The 22968-nt window shown below is 37.9% G+C and overlaps 1 protein-coding gene across 22 annotated transcripts in view; it reads left to right on the top strand.

Annotated features, from left to right (window-relative positions):
- KIAA1217 (KIAA1217 ortholog) overlaps positions 1-22968 on the top strand; it is a 355773-nt gene that overhangs the window by 278345 nt on the left and 54460 nt on the right. For 21 of the 22 annotated variants that reach the window (XR_003536226.1, XM_027695587.1, XM_027695599.1 and 18 more), the window contains 2 exons: positions 705-903; positions 5100-5193. Coding sequence is in view for 20 of the 22 variants with exons in the window: in XM_027695587.1 (XP_027551388.1) it covers positions 705-903; positions 5100-5193 (293 nt within the window). In the remaining 2 variants the exon portion in view is untranslated. Of the gene's footprint in view, positions 1-704; positions 904-5099; positions 5194-21665; positions 21900-22968 lie in introns of those variants that run through there. The other variant, XM_027695597.1, reaches the window with a different exon arrangement.

The raw sequence follows: 22968 nt of genomic DNA, 5'->3' as shown, positions 1-22968 counted from the left end.
GTCTTGGTGAATAGGAATGTCCGTATTCTGCAATTCAGCACCTAAGGTTACTCATGTTTCTCCCTGCGTGCTAAGCATGACTATTAGCAGTGCTGTGAAACTGAAAGAATCCAAAATTGCTCTTGTTTTTGTGTGAGACCTCAATTTCACTCCTGCTAGGAGTTTCACCTGGGGCTTTATCCTATATAATGTCAGCAAATTGAATTGTGAATATAAAATTCCTAGTGCTAAAATGAAAGTCTGGGAGGGGTTGGGGTTTTATTGATAAGTATGAAGTTAAAATGCAAAATTTATGTATAAGGAAAACTGGATGCTATAAAAGGATAAATTTCTCCCTCAACTACTTTTAAAAAAAGGGCCTTGTGATTTACCAACAACTTTCAATGCAGAGCAGACTTGGTGTGTTTGGGATTTTTCATTAACCTTCTTAAGGTAAACTTCTGATTTATCTAATTGAAAAACAGTAAGAGTCTTCTGAGTACTGGGGTTAACACATTTATCAAGGCACAACCATATCATTGTTGTATGCTCTATTCCAATAGTCTGTTGAAAAGGAAAATATCATATGTGCTTTATTTTTTAAGAATTGTGAGTTGATTTTTCTCTTCTCATTTTGGGCTTGGTATGTGTTCCACATAGACTTTGAAACCACATCACTACTGTGCACTTCAGAATATGTAACTTCCTATTACGTTTGCTTGTAGGTGTATTATATCTTCAGTATGGAGATGAAACAAAGCAGTTGCGGATGCCGAATGAAATCACAAGCACAGACACAATTCGTGCCCTTTTTGTAAGTGCCTTCCCCCAGCAGCTGACAATGAAAATGCTGGAATCGCCGAGTGTCGCCATTTACATCAAGGATGAGAGCAGAAACATATACTATGAATTGTGCGATGTGAGGTAAGTAAACATGGAATTATAGCTGCTGGTTTTGTTGGTTTGGGGGTTTTTTTGTGTTTTTTGTTTTGTGGTGCACTTACAGAATAAAAGGGAGTGGGGTTGATAAGAGAGTGGCCTAACACATAAAGGAATGTTCAGCGGTGTCTGAGTAATATGGGAGGTCTGGTCTGACAATGCCTTCAGCTGTAGGTGCGGTATCCAAATGCACAAGCCACTGATAAATGGCATACCTTGTTGAAATATTGATATAATACATAAAGGTTCACATATTTAATATGTTTATTGAATTTTAAATGAGACATAATTATTTGAAATACAGAATACAGAGTAAACATTTACAGAAAAACTGGGTTTTTTCTTTGCTGGTAGCACAAAGCCTGATCTCACGAGCCTGAAATAACAAACGTGAATGTCACTTATTTCTTCACAACAGTTCCAGTTGTTCATCATCTAACACAAACGAGTTCACCACAGCAATTGCAGTGTAGATGCACTGTAATCTTTTTCTCCAATGGCCAATACAAACAGGAGTAAGAGAATTGTACTTTCCACTGCTGCCTTTTTTCTTCTGGAGATCCTGTGGCTCAGGTGTTTCTCCATATCACATTGCAGTTGAAAGAGCAAGTTGGAGCTTTTCTAGCCTTGCAGCATCCAGTTCTCCCATCCCTGTTCTTAGTCGCTGAACAACACCACACTCCATTTTCTCACCTCTGTCTTGCTCTCCTCAGGCTGTTTATCCAGTGTCTTGTCATCAGCCAGCCTCTTAGATTTCAATTTCTTTTAATCTTACTTGCTTTACAGATTCCCACACCCCTGTTTGGCCACTGTAATACCTCTGTGAAGACCCATCTGATTTTTTGCATCATCATCATCATCAGTCATCATTTATCCAAGTTTCTTATACATCAAACAGTCTTTCACAAGATCAAATCAACTGAGTGAATCAAGATAGGTGTTACTATATCTCTGTTGCCAAGTGCATTATTGCCAACTATCATCTGGCCCATCAGCTTGTTCTCTCTCACTTTATCCCTCCATCTTCCCTCAAGTTTCAGACTAGCAGTTTATGACTTCATCTCCTCCCTACCCCCGAGAATGTGGTGGTTGATTATCTTAATGCCACTCCACTTTTTTTCCCTTGCTCCCATTACAGGCATCACTCTGCCAACCTCAGGCCTGGCTCAATCTCAATATCTGCTTCCTCTGCTCCTATGCCTGTATTGTAGAGTATTTCTAGAGGAAATCCCACAACCCAGCTGACTTCCTCCATAACAAAATTCTCTCAGTTCTGCCACCCTTCTCACTTAGGAAACCTCAGCAATTCCAGCTTACTGGAGTCCAAAGCATGCACTACCAGCTGCGTTTTCACCACCTTTGAATAATTTCCACAACAGTTTCTCCATTTCTGTTCATTACTCTTCACAAGATCTTGCCAGTATCTCCTCTCAGAGAACAGATGAAATAAAGCACTGTTTTTCTTTCCTTTGCTTGCTATGTCTTCCTTCACTTCTCTTCTTTCTTCCTTATGTTAAATACAAGGGTTTCAGTCAACTCCTTAAGCTCTCCATCTCCCTCAGAGGTTTGTGTTCCTCTGTGCCTTTCATTTCAATCATACTCTTTCCCCTTTTCTTCCTTTTTCCTTTTTTTTCTTTTAATCACCAGGGACAAAATATTATCTTTCTATTAAAGTCCAGTCTTTTTAGTAAAGTGATTCAGTTCTGCATCCAGTCTAGGGTTTAGATTTTTTTTTCTGCAGAATGTCCCTATAGTACAGCCTTTCCTTTCCCATCACGTAGTGTAAAAACACTCTTCTAATTCATGAGTTTTTTAATAGCAACTGCTGTAATCGTCTTTTCTCAGCAGTTGACACAGGTAATAGGTAATCTCGTTCACTCTTACCCATTCAAATGAAGCAACAAATATCATTCTCCTAGTTTGACAGGCAGACTGTTTCACATGCATTTTTTTCACTTGTCCTCTGGCTGTATCTTCTCCATCTCATTAAATATAAACTACTTGTCTTCATTATGAGGCCTCCTCCAAGCCCACTTCAGTGCTACTTTTCATTTCTCATTCAGTACCAAGTGCCATCTGCTTCCACTTGGTGAATAATGCCAACTTGATCTCTAGGTATCTTTAATTTTCAAACAAATGCCTTCATGCTCTCTCTCAGGCAGCCCTCTAATGTGCTTGGAAGGTGTCCTCCACAGACACCTGCAAAGCCACTGCGTTGGTCTCCTTTCCACTCTCTCTGTTGCACTGGCTACTCAGAGCATGCCTGTGGTCCCAGGATTTGCTTGTTGCTCCTCTGGCTGAAGAGACTATAGTCTTCTAATTTCTTTTTGTTCTCTTATCTTTCTGCAGCTACCCAGTTGTCTTTTGTGACCTCTATTCGCTTTGTAAGCTGATGAAGATGTTGTATTCCTGGGGTGTTTATACAGCACACAGATGAGTGAGGCCTTTGAACATGCCAAGGGCATCTGGGAGATACAGTAATGCAAATTATAGTAATAATAAAAGTACTGTAATATATACCTGTTATCAGTAATGTTTATCTTAGACTAGCAAAATGGTGAGGTGAAATACAATTCACATCAGAGATCAAATGCCTAGTATTCTGGTACTTTGCCTTGCAGCAATGTTTTGCTTTAGTGTCATGTTACTACAAGAAATATTTATGGAAAATGCTTATAAAAAAGAAACTCCAGTTAGTTGAGGTACCATCTCATAACCATTCAACAGAAAAGACAGCAGATAAAATGTATTTAAATGGATAATATACTATTTCTTGAACCAAAGATGAGAGAACTTGCTTTGTATCAAAAAGAACATAGTTCCAAGTCGAGGCAGAAAATAGTAACTGAGACTCCCAGTGCAGGTCTGAAAGCAAAAGGGTCACATTTGCAAGATGGAAAACAGTTTATGTTACCATAAATAATTGAAGAACTTGAACTTGCTGCAAGGTAGCTATTTTCCTATGCAGCCTACAAGTAAACACTCATAAATACTAAACTTCTCATCAGCCCTCCAGTTCTTAAACAGAAGGCACTGATCTGTCTCTTAAACTGTGGAGTTTCTTTAATAACTACTTGACACCTACAACAGCAGCACAAGTTCTGACTAGCTACTCACTGAAAGCAATCACTGATTGTAATATGACATAGTAAGAAAGAAATTGGACCTGCCCAAGAATCCTTTCCTTCATATTTAAATGATAATCCCAGTGATTAAGATCAGTTCACTAGACTGATAGCTGCACCTGGAGGAAAGGAATTCAGTCACATGTGTAAGTAAATTCTCTAGAGTTCACTACTGGGAAGTGAAAGGAATCTCAGCTTTGAGAGGATGTAAGCAAGCATAGATCTCAGGCTTTGCTACTGATTAAAATGTGAACCAGAAATCAGCAGAACTCAGGGCAAGTGTCAAAGCCATAAAATTATTGGAAGGTAGGTTTTGAGACAAAATAAAAAACTGCTATTGTCTAACTCTTTCCTAAATGTAGTAGTTGAAAAATGAACTAATTATTGACGAAGTCTACAGTACTAATAAAACAAAAGTATTTTCCTAGGACTTTTCATCTAAACCATTTCTGTGATAGCTTTCATCAAAACTTTCACTAATTTATTTGTTTCTGTAATATCTATTTTTTCCCTTAAAAAAAGTCTTTATTATAGATAAAGTTTAGAGGAAGAATTTATCTGCTACTGCATTTTTAACTTTTGTGGATTTTTTTTCAGCTTTGTGAACAAGCTGATAATAAAACTTTCCTCAGGAATAATCACAATTAGAAAGACTTCTTTTCTTTTGATATTCTTCCTTCTTAGAATAGCAAAAATTCATGTGGGCTGAGTGCACAATAAAACATGTAAATATTAACTAAATCCTTTTTAGTGCCGTGTAATGTTGAAGCTCTATTGTCTTCAAAGTGTTTTCACTCTATGGCAGGACCTTGAAAGAAACTTAACACTATCTAATTTTTGTGGGTGTGTAGTTGTAGTGAAAGAATGATACTTCCCATGGGAAAGAGAATCAAAGTAGGTTTTTGTTTGTTTGTGTGTGTCTAAGTTATGGCATTTATGTTTTTCTTATAGATGGGCTGCAGACCTCCTATGTTTGTCTTTTACCTGAAACTTTCGGGCAACAAAGTAAATAAAACTACTTTCATCTGTTGTCATTGCTGATTCTTTTAATTCCAGGAATATTCAAGACCGATCTTTCCTTAAAGTTTACAACAAAGATCCTGCACACGCATTTAATCACACTTCCAGAGCTGTAAATGGAGATATAAGGGTAAGTAATACTGCTGCATTTATCCTCCTTTTTCCTCCAGCTTTTATACTCAATGTTTAGATTATTAAATGTAATATGTACACAACAATTCATAAAATCGAGGGTATGTGTACAACATATATACAGAGGAGGAAACTGATAATGCTTGCTGTAATGTTTCTTAACTGCTTTGCTTTTTCCAATTATTTGCCCTGGGCATTAACTGGATGTTTGATCTTGTTTAGATGCATTAAAGCATGTGAAGCAAAATATAGCCTTTAATTATGTATTTTGTGACACAGACAGTACTCAGAGTTTTTACAGCTTCCAATTGTGTGTTTCCATACCTTTTACAGTGAATGTATGGTGCTAGTACACTCCAGTAAGGATTCAGCACAGATTGGTTTACAGAGGCTGAGCAAATGTACCTAGCTTGAAGTCTGTTGAAACTCTTTGTAAATGATAATTTTAAATAGGAAATTCTGATAAATACCCATTGTGGTGTAAATGGTTTTGTTTTTTTCTAAAATTTTCTACCTGTACTGAACAAGAATGAGTATATTTGCATTTTCAAGTTAACATTTTGTATCAGGAAACTATAGAGAATGCATTTGAAACATTTGATTCCTCTCTCTCGTTGCCTCTATCTTTCACTGGACTGTTATCTCCCACCTTGATGCTGAGAAGGAAGGAGATGCTGTGTGGCTCCTCTTCCACCATGTTACCCACAGCTGGTGTTGCAGTAGAGGGGGGTGGTGGTGAGATTACACAACCTCATCTCCTCAGGAAAGGGTACAACCAAATGAGCTCAATGGGGCCAGAACGCCACTACTGTCCTACCTGATTTGTGGCTTTTATGTGTGTTTCAAAACTGATTCAACCGTGCAGAAAACTTCCTGTGAAGTGATTTGCTTAATTGTACATTTTCTTCTTGGTTTTGTTATCAATTCTGAGCATGCCTGACTGCTCTATTACTAATATTTCATGTAAGTAGTTATTCTGTTTAAACAGTTTGAGGCCACATTATTTTAGAAAGATTCCAATAGCTGATTTACAGGCACTAGTCTCAACCATCTTTCATTTATGCACTTCAATTATAAAATGGTCCTTTGGAGAGGTCAGAAATCTAATTACTTGATTATTCACACTGCTGCACACACAACATGGGCAAGCAAATAGATGTGCATTAAAGGGATGATGTGATACTTTTTAGTGTCTTCTGTAGGGCCTGAAATTCTTCAGTTCTAATTATATTCCTGTGGCAGTAAATGGATGTATCCAATACATCTCATTCATACTCGAAAGCATGACATCATTGTGCATTGTGACATTAATGCATGTAACAATTTCACTTTGGCTTTATAAAGTTATGTTGTACTGTTCTTGTTCTATGTACAGTGGATGCTGAAGGTATATACTGTAGTAGAAGGTATCTATTTGTGTGTTCTAGACTTTTAAGATACAGTTAGCTACTGTAGTTAGCTATATATATTCAAAAGTAAAGGTTGCTTCTTTGGCCCTCTTCCAGGCATTTACTGCCAAACAGAGTTGTTTTGAACACAGGTGCTGCTTCTGTGCAAAAACTGTAATGACTTGAATTGCTTATTTTAAAATACTGTGTTGTACAACAGATATGCATGCTTGACATCTCCTGATTATGGCTGAGTTAGCTCCTTTTGGCCATAACCAAAAAATACTGGTGACACAGTGATGACCTTTGCAGAAGTTGTGTTTTCTTGGTAGAATATTATATTTTACTCTACAGAAATGCAAAGATGCCACTTTGAAATTCTGTGCTTCCAACAAAACAGCTATTTTCTCATTTGGCTTTTCCTTTGTATTGGCAAATTTCTTGTCTTTCTGGTCTGAGAGGTCAAGTCACAGCCAGGATGTTCACTGGGGCTTTGTGGAGAAACATGCAAAAAGTCTTCTCTTTGAACTATGTGAACTTCTGCACTTCAAAGTTACGAACATGGAAACAAATGATTTCTTGACCTCCAGAAATAATGAAACCTCTTTGTCTAAGGATGTGTATCTTTTGGTTGGGTTCTTCCTTATGTAGCAACACTCAGGTCCTAACTGAGGCTTTTCCTAAAGTAATAACACTCTGCAATAACACTCTCCAGTGTTAATCCCCTGGAGTCTAAGAAGGTGGACCACACGCTGCAACTTTTCCTCTCTTTGGCAGAAGTACTGTAGGATCTTCTCTCAAATCTCTAATTTGGCAAAATTTGTAGGGACATAGTAGTCTTATGGTTTCTACCCTTTGGTTAAATCTGGTTAATGTTCACCTGGAGATTCACAGGTTATTAGTTCAGCAGAAACAACTACCAATAAAGAGATGGATTATCTATCCCTCTTTTCTTAGCAAACCAGCTTAAGACGAATGGAAATGTGGGGGGACTAAGTGAGAAACATGTACATTTTATGTCCTGTTAATGCACAGTACCCATAAGATTGTAGAAAACCTTTTGCTTCTCATCCCTTGTTTTGTGTTTGCATATCTTTGCTTTGGGCAAATTGATTTTTGTCAATTTCATATGATAAATGAGTGCTAAATTCGCTACAGTAAGAAGGAGGGAGTGTGTGCTTTGCATCATGTTTAACTGCTTCAAAATACCTACAGAAAAACAGCTTATTGTCTGACCAGTTGAAAAGGAGTATTTAGAATATCATGAATTAGCCCTTGTAAGTACATTTTTCCATGGAGATACTGTGAGCGTGGTTGTATCTCCAGCCAAATGTGAGTTCAAGCTTTATTTTTTTGAGGTTTGGGAAAGTTTTGCCTTTACAGATTTTTCTACTGTTTGCCTTCTTGTCCCTTTGGAATGTTTATCCCTGGGTTTGATGATGTTCAGGCTTCTATTCATGTGATTTATAATCATTTCCATGTTACAGACCCAAAATAATCTCAGAAAATGATGTTAGCTGCCAGCTTGAACACCTGTTTTAACTACCAAACAGATGTGAGACCTGTATAAGAGTTGGCAGTAACACTTGAAGTAGTAAGTATTATCCATATGGACAAGAAGACTTCAGAATGCTCGAGAAGAAGGTGGGATCTTTAAGTCTCAGATCTTTATCGACCCATGTCCCTGAATTCTAGTTTTCCTGGTTGTCTTTGTTTCATGCATTTTTCTGGGTGGATTGAGTTTGAGAAAAGGGAATTTGCTGAGGGGCCAAGCAAACTCTAAAGAAAAGTTTCTCTTGAAATCCTTCTGAGTGCCTCACTTGCTTACTAATATTGTATTATGGCCATTTACATCTTGAAGAGCATGGTTTGTTTGACAGGTCTGCCATGTTGAATGCTGCTCAAGCAAGAGGTAGCCAGATAGTGCTGTCTCACTCAGTATTTGTGCTTGTCCTCTTCCTTTATTTATTTTTCCTCTCCCAAAATGTACGCTGAAAATCTGCAACAGCTGGTGGTGGGTTTTTTTGCAAAATGTATCTTCACATTGCTGCATTTTTTCGTTCATTTATTCCTTCATCTGAGCTTATATCATTCATCAGCATTTTCTAGCTCTCTGTGCAGCAGTACTACTTCTGACAAAATACTGTCTCATGAACAAATGTTTAAATGGTCTTTCCATTCCCTCTGGCATTGTTCTGAATTCCAGTGTAAATGCATGTACACAGCCATGCTGGTCTGTGCCCTTGGAATTAGCATTTGTGATTTGCACAGATTACAGGGGGAAAAGATTTTCTTAGACTTACAAGGTGCAGGGCCCAGGTTGCCTCCCCTCCATTCAGCAGTGGTGTATAGATTGAATGTCAGGAGATGACAGTAAAGAACTGATGGCTGAGTGAGTCGAATTTCTTTGCAAGTGTCACAGCTCCTTTTGTCCTGGGCTGTTGCACTGAAGTGATTCCCCCACCGAATGTGCACAGCGTATTATCGTTCCCCATTCCCTACGCCCTCCTTTTATGGAGTGGCTAAAGGGGGAAGAATCCTAAAATATAATCTCCCCATTCTGTTACAGAAACTAGTCTGTGTTTCTGGTGGCACAGTTGGATACTAGTAATGTTGGTTTATGCAGTGGTTTGGTTTGGACTTCACCTGCCAGCCAATTTTGAGAATTAGGAGGGAATTCGTACTTCGTAAAAAACTGGGGACTATTTTGCTTGGCAGTCTTTCTCTTCCCATCCACCTGCCCTGTGGGTTACACTTTATTTTAAAGTCCTAGACTCACCATGATTTTGCTTAATTCCCTAACTTGTATAAGACCTCTGCTGGGTGGATGAGGCCAGAATATCCAAAGAATGCTTGTTGTGGCTGCTGTTGTATTGAGGTATGCTTTGAGGTGTTTTGGATTTTTTTTCAGAGACTGTTTCTCCAAGAAAGAGTAATTAGGGCAAGTTGAGTCAGAGCTGAGTTGGGGCAGTGCAGGGTACCTGTAAACTCCAAATTTTCTGGGAGTTAGTGTGGCAAAAAGATGATGATGTTCCTGGCAGCAAGGAGGGTTTGGGTTGCCAGGGTGAGAGGAGAGGATGTAAAATGAGTTGTACAGTAAAATGAGACAGACATTTGATAAGTTGGATAAACTTGTGCTAAATAGCTTTTACTAATGAAATTGCACAGCAACTTTTGACTTTTCCGCTGAAAATGCCTGGATAGCAGGTTGCTAACATTTTAACTCTGTAGAATTAGATGCAATTTACAAACTTTAAAAAAACCTCTACAAGTGCTAAAAACCCTCAGACAACTCCCCAAGAATTTAAGGCTTCCAAGAATGTTGAAATTCGGTGCTGGTTTGCATGAAAGATAGAGAGATAGTAAAAGCAGAATCACCCTTCTGTGTTCTTGAGGTACCTGTAAACATACATGCAGCTTCTTCAAGATGTTTAATTTATTTTTATTGGATTGTTTGTGATCCTAACATCACAGATAAACATAAAAGCTGATAATGCTGCCAAAATTATATTTTTTCATTGCATACTACAGCTAAAAAAAAAAAAAGAGCTGCTTGCACTACATAGAGGTATTTAGAACAAAAGTATTTATTGAAAAAGAATTCAAGCAATAAATTGGGTGAATGCATTTTAGTGCTAGAATGCCTATGGGACAGCATTTATGTAAGTTGCCATGTGTTTGCCTTACTGATCGTATTACTGTAAAACTTTGTTTTCTTTAGGGAAGAAAAAGGAAAAAAAAAGGAAAAAAAAGATAAAGCAAATGCTAATACCTCTATTATCTGATAGAGACCTTCCAAATGATACAAATCTCATCTTTCCTGCTGTTTTGCTGTCTGCTTTTTCTAATGCTCTTTTTGTCATTGAGAGGTTATGACAACATGAGCCATATTGTATTTATAAACATCACGTGTTTCCTTGATATGACTTGCAGTGTCTGCCAAACAGAACACATGGAAGAAACATTTCTCATTAGCTCAGCATTGGTTTTGGTTATACTGATTTCCGCGACAGGAAAAATGCCTTCCTTACTCAGATTTAGCTTTCATACAGTAGAAAGAAAGCCTCTGAGTGTCCATGAAATCTCTTGAACAGAGACACTGCAGCTCTTGTAGCCCACATACTTTGTCTGAGGAAAAGAGAAAAAGTGCTTTATTTTAAAGAGCAAATGTAATGATATCTATTGCTGAAACTAATTCTGAATTAGAATACCTGCCAAAGTCATCTAGAAACAGAACTCACCAAGAGATGTAAGGTAAGATGATGCTTATAAATAAAGGAGGATATCTAATTCCTTTTTTCTTTTTTTTTCTTTCCAAACCGAAAGATATTTTCATATTAACTGGGAATTTAAATCATAACAATGGAAACTGTTTCTTCTTCCTTCAGCCGTATGAGAAAATAAATGTTTAACTGCTCTCTAAATCACCAAACTCTACTTTCAGGTTTTATGTCTAGTTTCAAACTTACATATTGAACATGAACAGTTATTTTCCAACTTGCCATTACAAATCTTTCTGAGATTAGAACAAAATATGTAATAGAAGTCTTTGATGTTCTGGATTTTTTTAAATGATATGGATTTTCCTGCTTTTGCCTTGAGTGGGTTTTCAGTAGTTGCCAATAATTTGTGCAACAACAGACCTGCAGACACTGAGAAGTACCTGCATCCAATCAAACTGTGATGAGAGACTGTAAATGTACCTGTTCTCTTTCATTCATATATCCTTTGATATACAATACCTACTGCTGTACAAAGCCTAAGTTAGTGGGAAAATGGATAGAATTACAAAGAAAAAAATTATTTTTTTAATTTCAGCTACACATAAAACAATATATTAATCTCAAACGTTTTCTGGCCAAAAGCCAGTCTGTTTGAAGATACAGATCCTGTGTTACAGTTGGATGGATACTGCACTGTGGCTTTTTTAATATGATGGGTAATTTTTTTTGGTGTACTATATTTATTTCACAAACATTGTGTGTAAGGAATATAAGGAATATTAATGTATAGATCCTATTACTATACCAACATTTTAAAAGATACCTCTTATTTTTTTAAAGGAGGATGGATTTTAGGTTTACATTAAGCTGGCCGTTGAAAGAAAGTGTCATGTTCTTGATATTAAACTGTTCAAGGAACATGAGTTTGCCACACCCATGCAGTAATCTCCCAGTTAGTGTAAGAGGAGTGTCATATGGTAGATATCACAAACCAGTTACCTGGAAGCTCCCAGAGAATGGAATTTTTAGGGGGAGAGTTCTTTATTTCCTACTAACAAGCCTGTATTCAAGCTGACCTGACTTTCATGTTGAGGTTTTCTTAGAGCTTTTCCTGGAGCTGATGAAGTTGCTTAATGACAACATGCTATCTGTCTTGGGTGAAGGTCTCTTCAGCCCTTCATTAAAACTAAAAATCTTACCTCTCACATAAGTTTGTCAGGGAAAGCTTTTGCTGCCTTCAGTGGGAGCTTGCCCTGAATAAAAACATAAGGATTGGATTTGAGTCTATTTTTTATTGTCTACTAGTTTCTGGTTTTATTCTTACTCCACCTCTTTTTACATAATATTTCCTTGTGCCAATTCTTTAGAAGTTTTGCTCGCTCTTTTTTTTTTCACTGCCCTATCTTTTAGTAGAACAGTTTGCACTAATTTGACTGTTTACTTAAAATTCCTAAATAGCTGACAGAGTCAGATGTTGCTGAAGCTCCCTAAACACATTGACAAATGATGAAAATGCTCATAGTTGTGACTTCCCTTACAAGGAGGGGAGGTCCTCCTTTTTGTCCTTTGTAAACAAGGTAGCTTATCTGAATTGCTGGAGTCCCGCAAGTCAAAGTCCAGTCAAGATTTATGATTTCCAGGTAGCTTTCCAAATGAACTGTTACTCAAACAGGGGTTAAAAATTACTTTGGGAAAGTGGGCATTTTGCTACCACGGTTCCTGGAAAGTTAGTAAAGTTAGAAACAATGTTTTTTCTTCTGCAAAGAAGCCATTCACTTGTTATTCAGGACCTTAACTTTCCCAAGAAGTTTCTCACAAATCCAAAATGTGTTACTTCATGATCATGTCCCAGATTCTCTGCTTTCCACTGAGTCTTCACTTCAGGAAGTTATTAGTTACCTGCCTCTAGATAAGGCTTATGAATACTAAAGGGAGGTATTAACAAGTACCTGGTGTTTAAGAGAATACAGCTATGGATCTGAGGATCTTGATTCTTCTCTGTGTAGGATTGTACTTTTTCTGTTAAGGGCTCTGGAAAACTAATCAGACTTCTGAAAGTATGAGTAGTAAAAATATTTTTTCTTGGATACATGTTAAGATCTGGGGTTAAAAAAAGCCTCAGCTGGCAAAAGCAAGATAGTTGCAAATATCAGCACGCAACAGGACTCCATGAGAAATGATGTGATGCTGAAATTATTTTTGTCTGAATATATGCCTTTCTTACATCATTGCAAATTCAAACTCCATGTGACTAGGTAAAAAGACTGAAAGGGTGTGTTGGATAAAGAGCTAGTCCCTCAGTCACTTAATATTTACTATAGATAGCTTGGCCTTAGGGTAAATTAGGTTGTTTACTTCAACCATGCTGACCAATTTGTATATTTTTTGGATAGGAGGAAGTAAAATGAAAAAAAATGTAGAATTCAAACAGTATAGGAAGAAGTTTGTGATCTAAAGGGACTCTTAGTTGAGGCACTGATAGCACTTTTAACATTGCAAAAGACGTACTTACAACTGCAAATGCTGTTTGACCTTACAGCTCTGAGATGCGGTGTGGTTTGGACACTTACATCGCAAAATCCAGTTGTGAATAAGACTTCCATGACCATTTCTCCTACCAGTAGTGCTGACTCCAAAACTCAGCACAGCAACTTATTTCTTCTGATTTGCTGTGTGCTTATATTGGAAGAAACAGATGTAAGCGTGCTGCTTATGTCTTTTGATTATCAGCTCTGTTTTAGAATATTTTTATATTATTTACATCCTAACCTATTTCATATATCTGTAATAGAAATTGCATTGACTCAATTGTTTGGTAATGTCAGATGAGACCAAGGGTTATGCTTTCCTTTATGTTCATTTAACTATATCAACTTGCTCAGTTTTATTTGGCTTCAGCTCAGTGAGAAGAGATACAAATATGGAGCAAAAATAAGAGCTGAGTCGTTAGTACAGGGAGTCAGAAAGCCATGCATTTATTTTGATTTATGAGTGCAGTTACTAAAAGTATTTCTTTTTTTTAAAGAGCAGAAATGTGATATACAGCATATTTAAACCAAATAAAAATGCTGATCTGTACCAGAACTGTACATGTTTGAAACTATTCCTTTTTTGGGAAAAAAAAAGAGATGACCCCATCCGTTCTGTGGTGCCCTGAGGAAGTGCTGAAATTGAGACTGGTCTGAAGGGTTTGGCTCCCTGCATTGGTGGTGGCTGTGTATGTTATGTACATGGTGTCCTTCATCTCTTCAAAGAAGATGGGGAGGAGAGAGGAAATGCTTGCTGCATTTTCATGAATTATATGACTGTTCTCAGAAAATTCTACCATAAAAAGCATCAGTGGAAAAGCAAAAAAAAGGAACAATTGGTTTGAAAGCAAAAACAACAGTTGGTTTGAATGCAGCATTAGGTATGAGGGTTGTCAGAATGTTAACTTTAGAAAAATAGATCAGTAACAGCTTTTATATGTTCAATCCAAACAGTCTAACAGCTTATGGGATGGGTGGGCCATGCTGTACTGATGAGTTAAATGTGGATATTGGCAAATCAATGATGTAATTATGTAAATCCGACCTTTTTAGGATTGAAATGTGTTATGTTTCAGTGTGTTTATATTTTTGTCATTTGTGATAGCACCCTGAAAAATCTTGGCTAAAATGCCAAGAGGTTTCTTAATGTACTCACCACACTATTCTGTCTGCACAGTACACTCAGGAAGCATAGGGGAAAAAAAGCATGAGAAATTTATTAACTTGTCTCTGCTTAATTGGATAATCTAAACATTTTTTTTTAACTCTCCCATTTCATTCGTTCATTGGAAATTAAATACATAAATAGGCAGAAATGCGTGCCTGTTAACTGATCTGGATGTTTGTCTTGCTGATCAGGAGTAAAGTAAGGCAGACTGGTAGCGGTGAGATAGCTCAAATGATGAAATGTTGCTGGGGAAATAAACCTCCACACAGAGGCACTGTGATTTCAGTCAGGCCAATGGAAAATGCTCTGCATCTCATCCATCTTTTTGCTCAGTTTGCCTAAAGCATGGCTAGACTGGAAGCTCTCATGGGACGGCTCTGGGTCAAGCTCCAAGGGGCCTTAGCTCCCTTCCCTTCCGAGCAGAGTTCAACCAGTGTGTCACCAAAGTTGTCTCACTGACAGCTGATCTGTGATAGTGTCAACTAGGGAGTGTCAACAGGTTCAGTACGGGTATAACCAGGCTAGTCCAAATACAGAGCCTGCTCCTCTAGCTAGATTTAAGATGATACATGTTGTAAACTCACCATTTTATGGGAGGAAGTGTGATATCGCTTTCCTCTTATTTTTCTATTTGCTTCTTGTTTTACACAGGAAAAAAAAAGTGGTCTTAGTCTAGGAATGGGAAGGGCTGTTGAACAGTATGATGTGCAGGTGTGCTTGGGGTCATGAGTCTATGTGGTCAGGGGGTTGATAACATGATGGAATTGATAAGGGAAAAAGTTTTCTGAGAAGTAAGGGCTGCGTGCACACACACATGACATCTCACCACTTTTCAGAACTGGGTGATGATTTCATCAAACCAGAATTTCTGTTGTCCCCCACTAATGACAGGTACAAAGGGCAACAGCCAACTCGGCGTTCTCTCAGCACTCATGTTGTGTCTCAGAGATGTTGCGCTAAGGCCTGGCTTGTAGAGAGCTGTTACTTCCTGCAGTGTCTGAGGGAGATAAAGCTGTTTTGAACCTTAAATGCGTCTTCAGTGGTACTGGTTGCACAAAGTACTAGGTTTCAAAAGCCATTTGTAGCTTTAAAGTGCATCTCAAATATCTTTGTTTTGAATATGAGAGTGGCTGGCAAAGGCAAGTGATGGCCTTAGCTTCTTTACCCATGTCCTCAAGCATTTGTGGGTCACTCCAGCTGGCATTTTCCCGAAGTGTTCTGCTCACTTCTTTCCTAAAAGCCACCCTCGTGTTCTGACCACACTTGCAAAAAACCCCTCAGAATACCAAACCAAACTAAAGAAGTTTATGTTGGATGTTCTCCTTTCTCATCCCTCTTCTCCTTCCTTTCTTGCTCTCTCCCTCTCTGTCCCATGCCTGCTATGTGAGGCTACAGCATTGTTATAACAAGAACTAATGCAAAATCCTCTAGCCTTAAGAAAAATTTGTATTAGTTCATGTTTTTCCATTTAATTCTGGGTTTTTTTCCTTCATTGAATTTTTTGTTGATTTTCCCTTCATATGCTACAGTCTCTCTCACTGCTCTTTTTCTCATCAGTTCCTCAAATCCAAGCTTAAGTAAGTCTCCTGGTTTTGTTTCTTTGTTATTTATTATCCATTTTTTGCTTTTAATTTCTCAGCACTCCATTGCCAATATTACTTTCTTTCATCCTTGGCCTCTTTCACAAACTACTATTAGTGTCCTTCACTCTGTCTCATTCCCTTTTTGTTTTATCTTTTTTACTCTTTCTTCTGTAGTTTTACATTGAGAATTCCCTATTACCTTTCCACGTATTTTTTCTTTACCTCTTCTCTCTCTTCCCAGTTTCATGGAATCATAGAGTCATTTAGATTGGAAAAAACCTTTAAGATCATCAGTCCAAGTCATGAGTTATGTGTTAGCTGAATGTTCGTAGCATGTGATTTGCTACTTTTTATTAATATTTCTGCATTACCTGTTGACTAAGAAGGACAATTTTCATGCCACAAACTCAGTCCTCTGAATTTAGAAGTTAAAAAGTTTAGGCATAAGTAAATGTGCTAATGGTAGGACAGAGGAAGAGGAGAAAAAAAGTAAATATGCTTCTGTATCGTTCTGTTGATAAATAAACAATGTTTATTGCCAGCTTCAGGAGAGAGACCTTTAATTCTTAGTTCAATCAAACAGGAACCACAGGCCAGGTTGGATCCACCAAGTGGATCACAGCAATGTCCATTGCATGGACCGGCAAGTAGCAGCTGGAATGAAGCTGCCGTTGTCCTTTCTAGTTATAAGATCTCAGCTTGAATTATTAAGAAGAAAGAAAAGAAGGAAGAAAGTAGGGTGAGAAACAGATCAGAGTGAGCTAAATGAAAAGACATATGGGCAGGCTCACTATAAAGAATTAGGAAAAAAATCTAGTCCTTACAAGCCTAGTGCAGAAATTGCCGCCCACTGCAGTCAGTGGCGAGAGGTTGGGAGTGCCAAAGGACAGCTTGTCCCACCCAGCTCTGGGGGAATGAGCTGACTCTGAAGGGTACCTGGCTGACTTTCTTTTAATCCAGCATTAGGTGAGACAAATCCTCAATACAAAGCAACTAATATTGCCTCTCAACTTTTTGAGAGGAGCTTAATGCATATATGTCTGTGATACATGCTGTGATACTTTCCTATAGCTAGGAAAATGTCCTTGTTTAAATCAGTACAGAAATGAGGGGGAAGCATGAGGTTTAAATTACAGGGTAGAAAGGCAGACTGCAGACCTGACGTAATACTTCAGTTTTGCAGAACCTTCTTCATGCAACTCCAGAGAGAGTTGGCTATATTTGTTCTAGTAAACTTAAAAAAAATGTGAGGCTTATAGCGTTTCCAACAGAGGATTTCCCGCTTTTACTTGCTTGCCTTTAACTTTTTAAATCCCTAAAAATCAAAAATTTCTGATTGAATTGATCTGCCATCACCAAAGTATAGGCCAAAAATTTACTGCTGGTATGCAAAACATGTATGTATTTATGTACGTATATGTAATTTTAATACACAGGTTACAACAAAGCACTGTTCTCTTTAGAGCTCAGGTGCTCACCTGTGGGCTGGTTCAAAGGCTTTCTACACAGATTGCTCCTCACTGCAAGCTCCAGTTGTTATGGAGAGTGTGCTGCTTTGACAGCAGCGAAGCTGTAGAGCTGCCTGTCCCCTTTATAGTGGTTCATTCTAGCTGGTAATAATGTGCTCTGTGGTGTGAGAGGGCTTTTTGTTTATTTGTTTGCATTTCTTTTTTAAGAACCAGGGAGTTTGGAGTAAGTATAAGAGAACTTTATGTTACTTGTGTTTACCTCAAGGCATATCTGTTTCACTGCATGCCTTTGGAATCGGTAAACAGAGGGAATAGCAAACAATATGTATGTTTAGAAGAAGATAGTGTGGTCTGTGCATAATCTCAAACCAGTATGTGTTAGGCAGCCAGAACTATTCTGTTCCCTCCCTGTTTGTTTAGCTTGGCCTCTCAAATTCAAAGAGCTTCTGTAGGATTTTCAGTCTTCAAGGGAACACCACACACATCCTTGTAAGTATAAATATGGGCAGTGGGCTGGAGAGCTGATGTTAGAAAGTTGAGTCCAGTTTGAAAGAATTTTTGGGGGTCAGGGAGAGCAGTGTGGAGAGCAGAATGGCACCAGCACAGCCTGGCTGGGCACCAGGGAGTGTGTCACCTTGGTGCCTTTGTGAACGACAGCAGCCAGGGGTGCTGTGTCCTGCTCCCTCATTTTTGCCATAGGGAAGCAACTGAGACTGAGATCAGGATGAGGTAGGAACCCTTTTTCTTCTCTGCTGAATGTTTGAAGGCAAAGCTAAGGGTGGATCACTCTCCTTTCATTGAAAAAAGTGAATAACCACACTGAGAAGTCCTTGTCATGGTGCCACCCTAAGCAGAGAGAAGAAAGATACTGATCATGGTTCTCCAGCTGCCTTTGTGAGTCTTGTGTATCAGAGGCAGCAAATTTAGGAGATCCTGCAGACAACTCCACAGATTCATCTTTGTTGTCCCAAACTGTTGGTTTCTTGGATCAGAGTTAGAAGCTGGGTGGGCTGTAGGACTGGTAAAGTGGCATGAGACCTTCCTTGGCAAAAAACCCCCCACAAAACAACAACAAAAAAAGCAACCACAAAACCAAACCCACACCCAAAACCCTAAACCCAAACCTCCCAAAACCAGAAAAAAATAATACTTCTTTTGTAATACGTCTGTAAAAGCTGTCATCATCAAACTGTCTTTCCATTTGGATTTTGCTGTACTGAACTAACTTGTTAGATTTGAGCAAAACCCCACTGACTCCATCACAAGCTTTGTTCCAGAGTGCTGAGAACAAAACCAAGTCCTGAGCTAGTGAACAGCAATCACTGTAAGGGCTTCCCTGTTTTCTGTCAAGGAAATAGTTGTTTACAGCAGTACAAGGCATTAACTACTTAATTATTTTCATCCATGAAAGTATTATTAAGGGAATAGGAACCAAAAGAGCTGTTATCAGGAACAGAAAAACCTTTGATCAGCAGTCAGGCAATAACTTATGTCTATGCCACTTGTGTATACCCCACAGTAGACTTCCAAACATTCTCTGGCTTTATAATTGTGTATTTTACTGATGTTTAAACTCTAAGATTTTTTCTGCTTCAAAATGAGGGAAACAAGCAGAAAATAAAGGAATGTGATGAGCAAATTGGTGGGAAGGTCCAACTGACCAACATTGTTAATAACATAGAATAAAGGAGGGTGATGAGGGTGACTGGCATTACAGGCCTATGGTAACTTGAGTCTGTCATTAATATAGACATAAACATTGGTTATAAAGTTGTAAATTAACCTAAACTTCTAGGCTTGGTTTCAGTGAAGCACGGGGTGTTGTACCTCTTAGGGGCATCCCCTTTGTTTATACTGAAAAGGAGCTCTAGTTCTGTGCAGTACTTTATAAACAAATATATGGCAAGTAATTATACATAGGCTAATACATGGAAAGTTAGATAATGCTTGAGGGTTCTGATAAAGTGATTGAAATGGAAAGTGATGCTTGAGTTGTTTGTATGCATTGTTAGAACCTACAAATTAAATTACAGCCTTGGTAATGATATAACTGCGATATTTATGATGTTGTGCTGATATATTTTAAAATTAAAAGAAGATTAATTCATCTCATGAAGAACTTTTTGTATGCATCTGCCATACTTGAAGATTCTTGCATATAATGTCATACATATGGAGAACTAGTTGTAGAGTGTCGGATGTTCTGGGATATACTTTATCATGCTACAGTGCAATTACTGCAAATGTGCAGCCTACCAGCTTGGAATTCATTGCAGGGAAACTGCAGTAAAATATAGTCATCTTTTTTATCCTGCATATTAGCATTATAATGTTATTTGTCACTGAAGGTTTGCTAACCTGGAAGGAAGAGCAGGGATGGAAGAATATACTCTGCAACTGTTGGCAAGCATGTGTGGCATTAAAGTGTACTAGGAGAATTTGCTTGTATTTTTTATTTTTGATGTTTTTGAGTCTGGTTGGTCCACCGATCTAAGCAGCTTTTTAACTAGGTCAAGTATATACATCCATTCATTAAAAGAGGATGCTTGACTGGTTAGTTAAACCTGCCAAATATAAACCAGATGCTTCAATGGTAAATACTGCTTTACTCCTATACTGCAAGAAACCAGCCTTGACTGATTAAATTTGAAATAAAAATAAATAGGTTTAACATTGTTTCTGTGCCATAATAAGTTTATTATAGTGCTAGTGCAAATATTTAGTAAAAACAATATTTTAAAATACTTTACTGTGAAACTGAAAAGTAAGCCTTTAAGACAAAATGAATTTTTTTTATATTTCTGAAAAAAACCTTATATTAGACTACATATAAATTTTTTTAAGTTCTGGTCAAGATCAATAATGGCATACAAATTTACAGGGTACATTACAAATCAGAACTCACAGCAGCTGTCTACAAAGCTGGAGGAATTCTCTACTGTTGGGCTGGGTGTAGTAAGGGGTGGAACACTTGAATTTTTAGTTTTGGCTGCCAGATCTGCTATGATCTTTGTCCTGTTACTTAAATGCTTTGTGTCAAATTGTCCTTATGTAGCGGAAATGAATGATGCCTCCTTCACTAATGGCTGAGACACTGAGAGTAGTACTGTGAAACAGAAATGCTACTCCGGTAAGGTCTCATTATAACTGATTCCATACAGCAATATTAGATCATGGTCATGTGCTTAATTTGTATTTTGATTCCTTTGAATGCCAGTCATGATGATATAGGAAGTTTTTCCTTGCATAAAAACAAAATTGAGACAAAATCCCAACCCTCCCAAAGTACAAGATAACCGCAGGACTGGGAAGGGCTCATGTCATGAGATTTTCCCCTATGATATTTAAGTGCCATCTCTTTTAGGCTGTAACTACTGTATTTTTAAGGAGACAATTTCTGTATTCTATGTTCTTTTGGGGTGAGGGGATGGGAGGGAGGGAAGCATTCTTTTTGTTCAAATTTTTGAAAATATATTTGCCTTCTCTATTGTACCCTCTTTTAAAAAAAAAAAAAGAAAAGCCAAACAACAACTAATCACAATGGCTAGTGTGGTGTGCTGCAGAGATAACAATGAGATTGATTTATTGGTACCCTGAAGTTCAGGTTAGCCAAGAGGCTCAGGTGCCTGGTTAATGAGTAGACAGCCTCCTCCATAGGAGGAGCTTGTGCTTCCTTCTACCAAGTGTCACTACCAATCTGAGTAGGTGAAAAGCTTCTAAGGTTTATAACTGCTGGATTTTTTTTTCTAGAATTCTGTGTACTGGGTTTGCTAAATAGCTGGAGGTCTTCACCTGTTGGGGAGTTAATATGTATGTGTCTCATAGTGTTGCCTTTGAAATGCACTCTCTTACCAAAACAGGGGTTACTCGCTATTTTATTTATTGCTTTCCCCTTTGTGAATCTCCTTTGTGGTTCACTCCATAATGTTAGTCTCTTTCTATGCATCTTAAAGGCACACATTAAAAAATGATTGAGCGATTGAATCACATAGCGTTGCACAGTTTGTGACTGGGTGACGTGCCAAGGAGGTTATTTAGTGACTAATTTCGAAGGGGAGGAGAAATCGCAGGCTTGTCATGTGGAAAAGTACTTCAGTCTATTGAAGCAGCGTTACTTACATGACCGGATAAAGCAACATGGCCAGTCTCTGTTGTGAGCAGAGGGAACAAGGAGCATTTTTACTGTTTCAAAACCTTTTCCCAGAAGATATGGATATACAAAATATTATACCATAGATTGAGGATTGAGATTCAAGACTGAAAACAAAAAGTACTTTATTAGAAGAAGTGGAACCAAATGTTCATCTCACTGCTGTAGCCATACAAGTGATTTCTTTAAGTAACAGTAAGTGGCTTTAATTATTTCAGAGCAAAAATCTTTTCAAAGATTGTTTTATTTGTCCATCAGTAACAATGTTGTCTAAGAGTGTAGTAAGAGTGCTAGTGTTTTAAATTGTAGAAACAAATACTCAGAGTAGCATCAGGATAGCTGAAGAAATTATGCTCGAAAGAGCAGACTGTGTAGGATTTGGTCTGAAAACTCTCCTCTCTGTTTGTTTGCATGATCCGTCTTCAGCATGAACATTGACTTACAGGCAAGGTGAAGCAATCAAACATTTTTGATATTACCATTACATTTGTTTTGTGGTTAGCTTAGAATTTTATGGATCTGTTTTACATTCAGTAAAAAGTGAACTAGGTATTCTTTGTTTTCCCCATGGGAGCTTTAGGATATGGTATGAATTAAGTTTATATGTAGTCAGGGATATAAAAGAACATACTGAGACATGTAAAATACCTTGAGGTAAAACATTTGGATCGCTGTAGGGACTGTATTCATGCACAAGTATGCATTAAACATACAGGTATAAAATAAGGAACAATAATGTTAAGAATGTGTTTGATGCTCTATGTCATGGAAAGGGAATTGATGCTGTATCTGAGCTTCAGATTGGTGCATGGGTAATTAGAATATGTTATCCTAAAAGTTCTGCTTTTGGGGATCAAATAGTGCTTTTTCCATAACCTTTGTGTACACGTGCACAACTGGGAGAAAGATATGGGGACTGGATGTCACAGTGATATTGGGTAGTATGGTTTTGACACCTGGTTATGGTTCACTCAGGATGCCTCCTTTCTGGAGGGTCATGTTATGTCCTCTAAATTCCACCTCCTAGGATAGTGAGCATCATCTTCTGGTTCTCCTATTTGTTCACATCAACTTCTAGCTAGCTGAGCCTGGCCAAAAGAAAGTAATCTATGAACATAGAAACTGGAAGATTGGGTGGATTCGTCATTACTAACCGTCACAGGCTCATCCTAAGAAACATCTTATATTGACTAATTGCAATGTTTTTGATCAAGGGAAAGACAAAACAGAATTAAGAGCATAGAGCATAAATGGAAGAAGAAAA

Source organism: Neopelma chrysocephalum, unplaced genomic scaffold (genome assembly GCF_003984885.1).
Source record: "Neopelma chrysocephalum unplaced genomic scaffold, ASM398488v2 Primary Assembly neopelma1_102, whole genome shotgun sequence".
NCBI lineage: Eukaryota > Metazoa > Chordata > Aves > Passeriformes > Pipridae > Neopelma > Neopelma chrysocephalum.
Note: the sequence above shows the minus strand (reverse complement) of the source record. Positions and strands in the feature narration are given on the sequence as shown.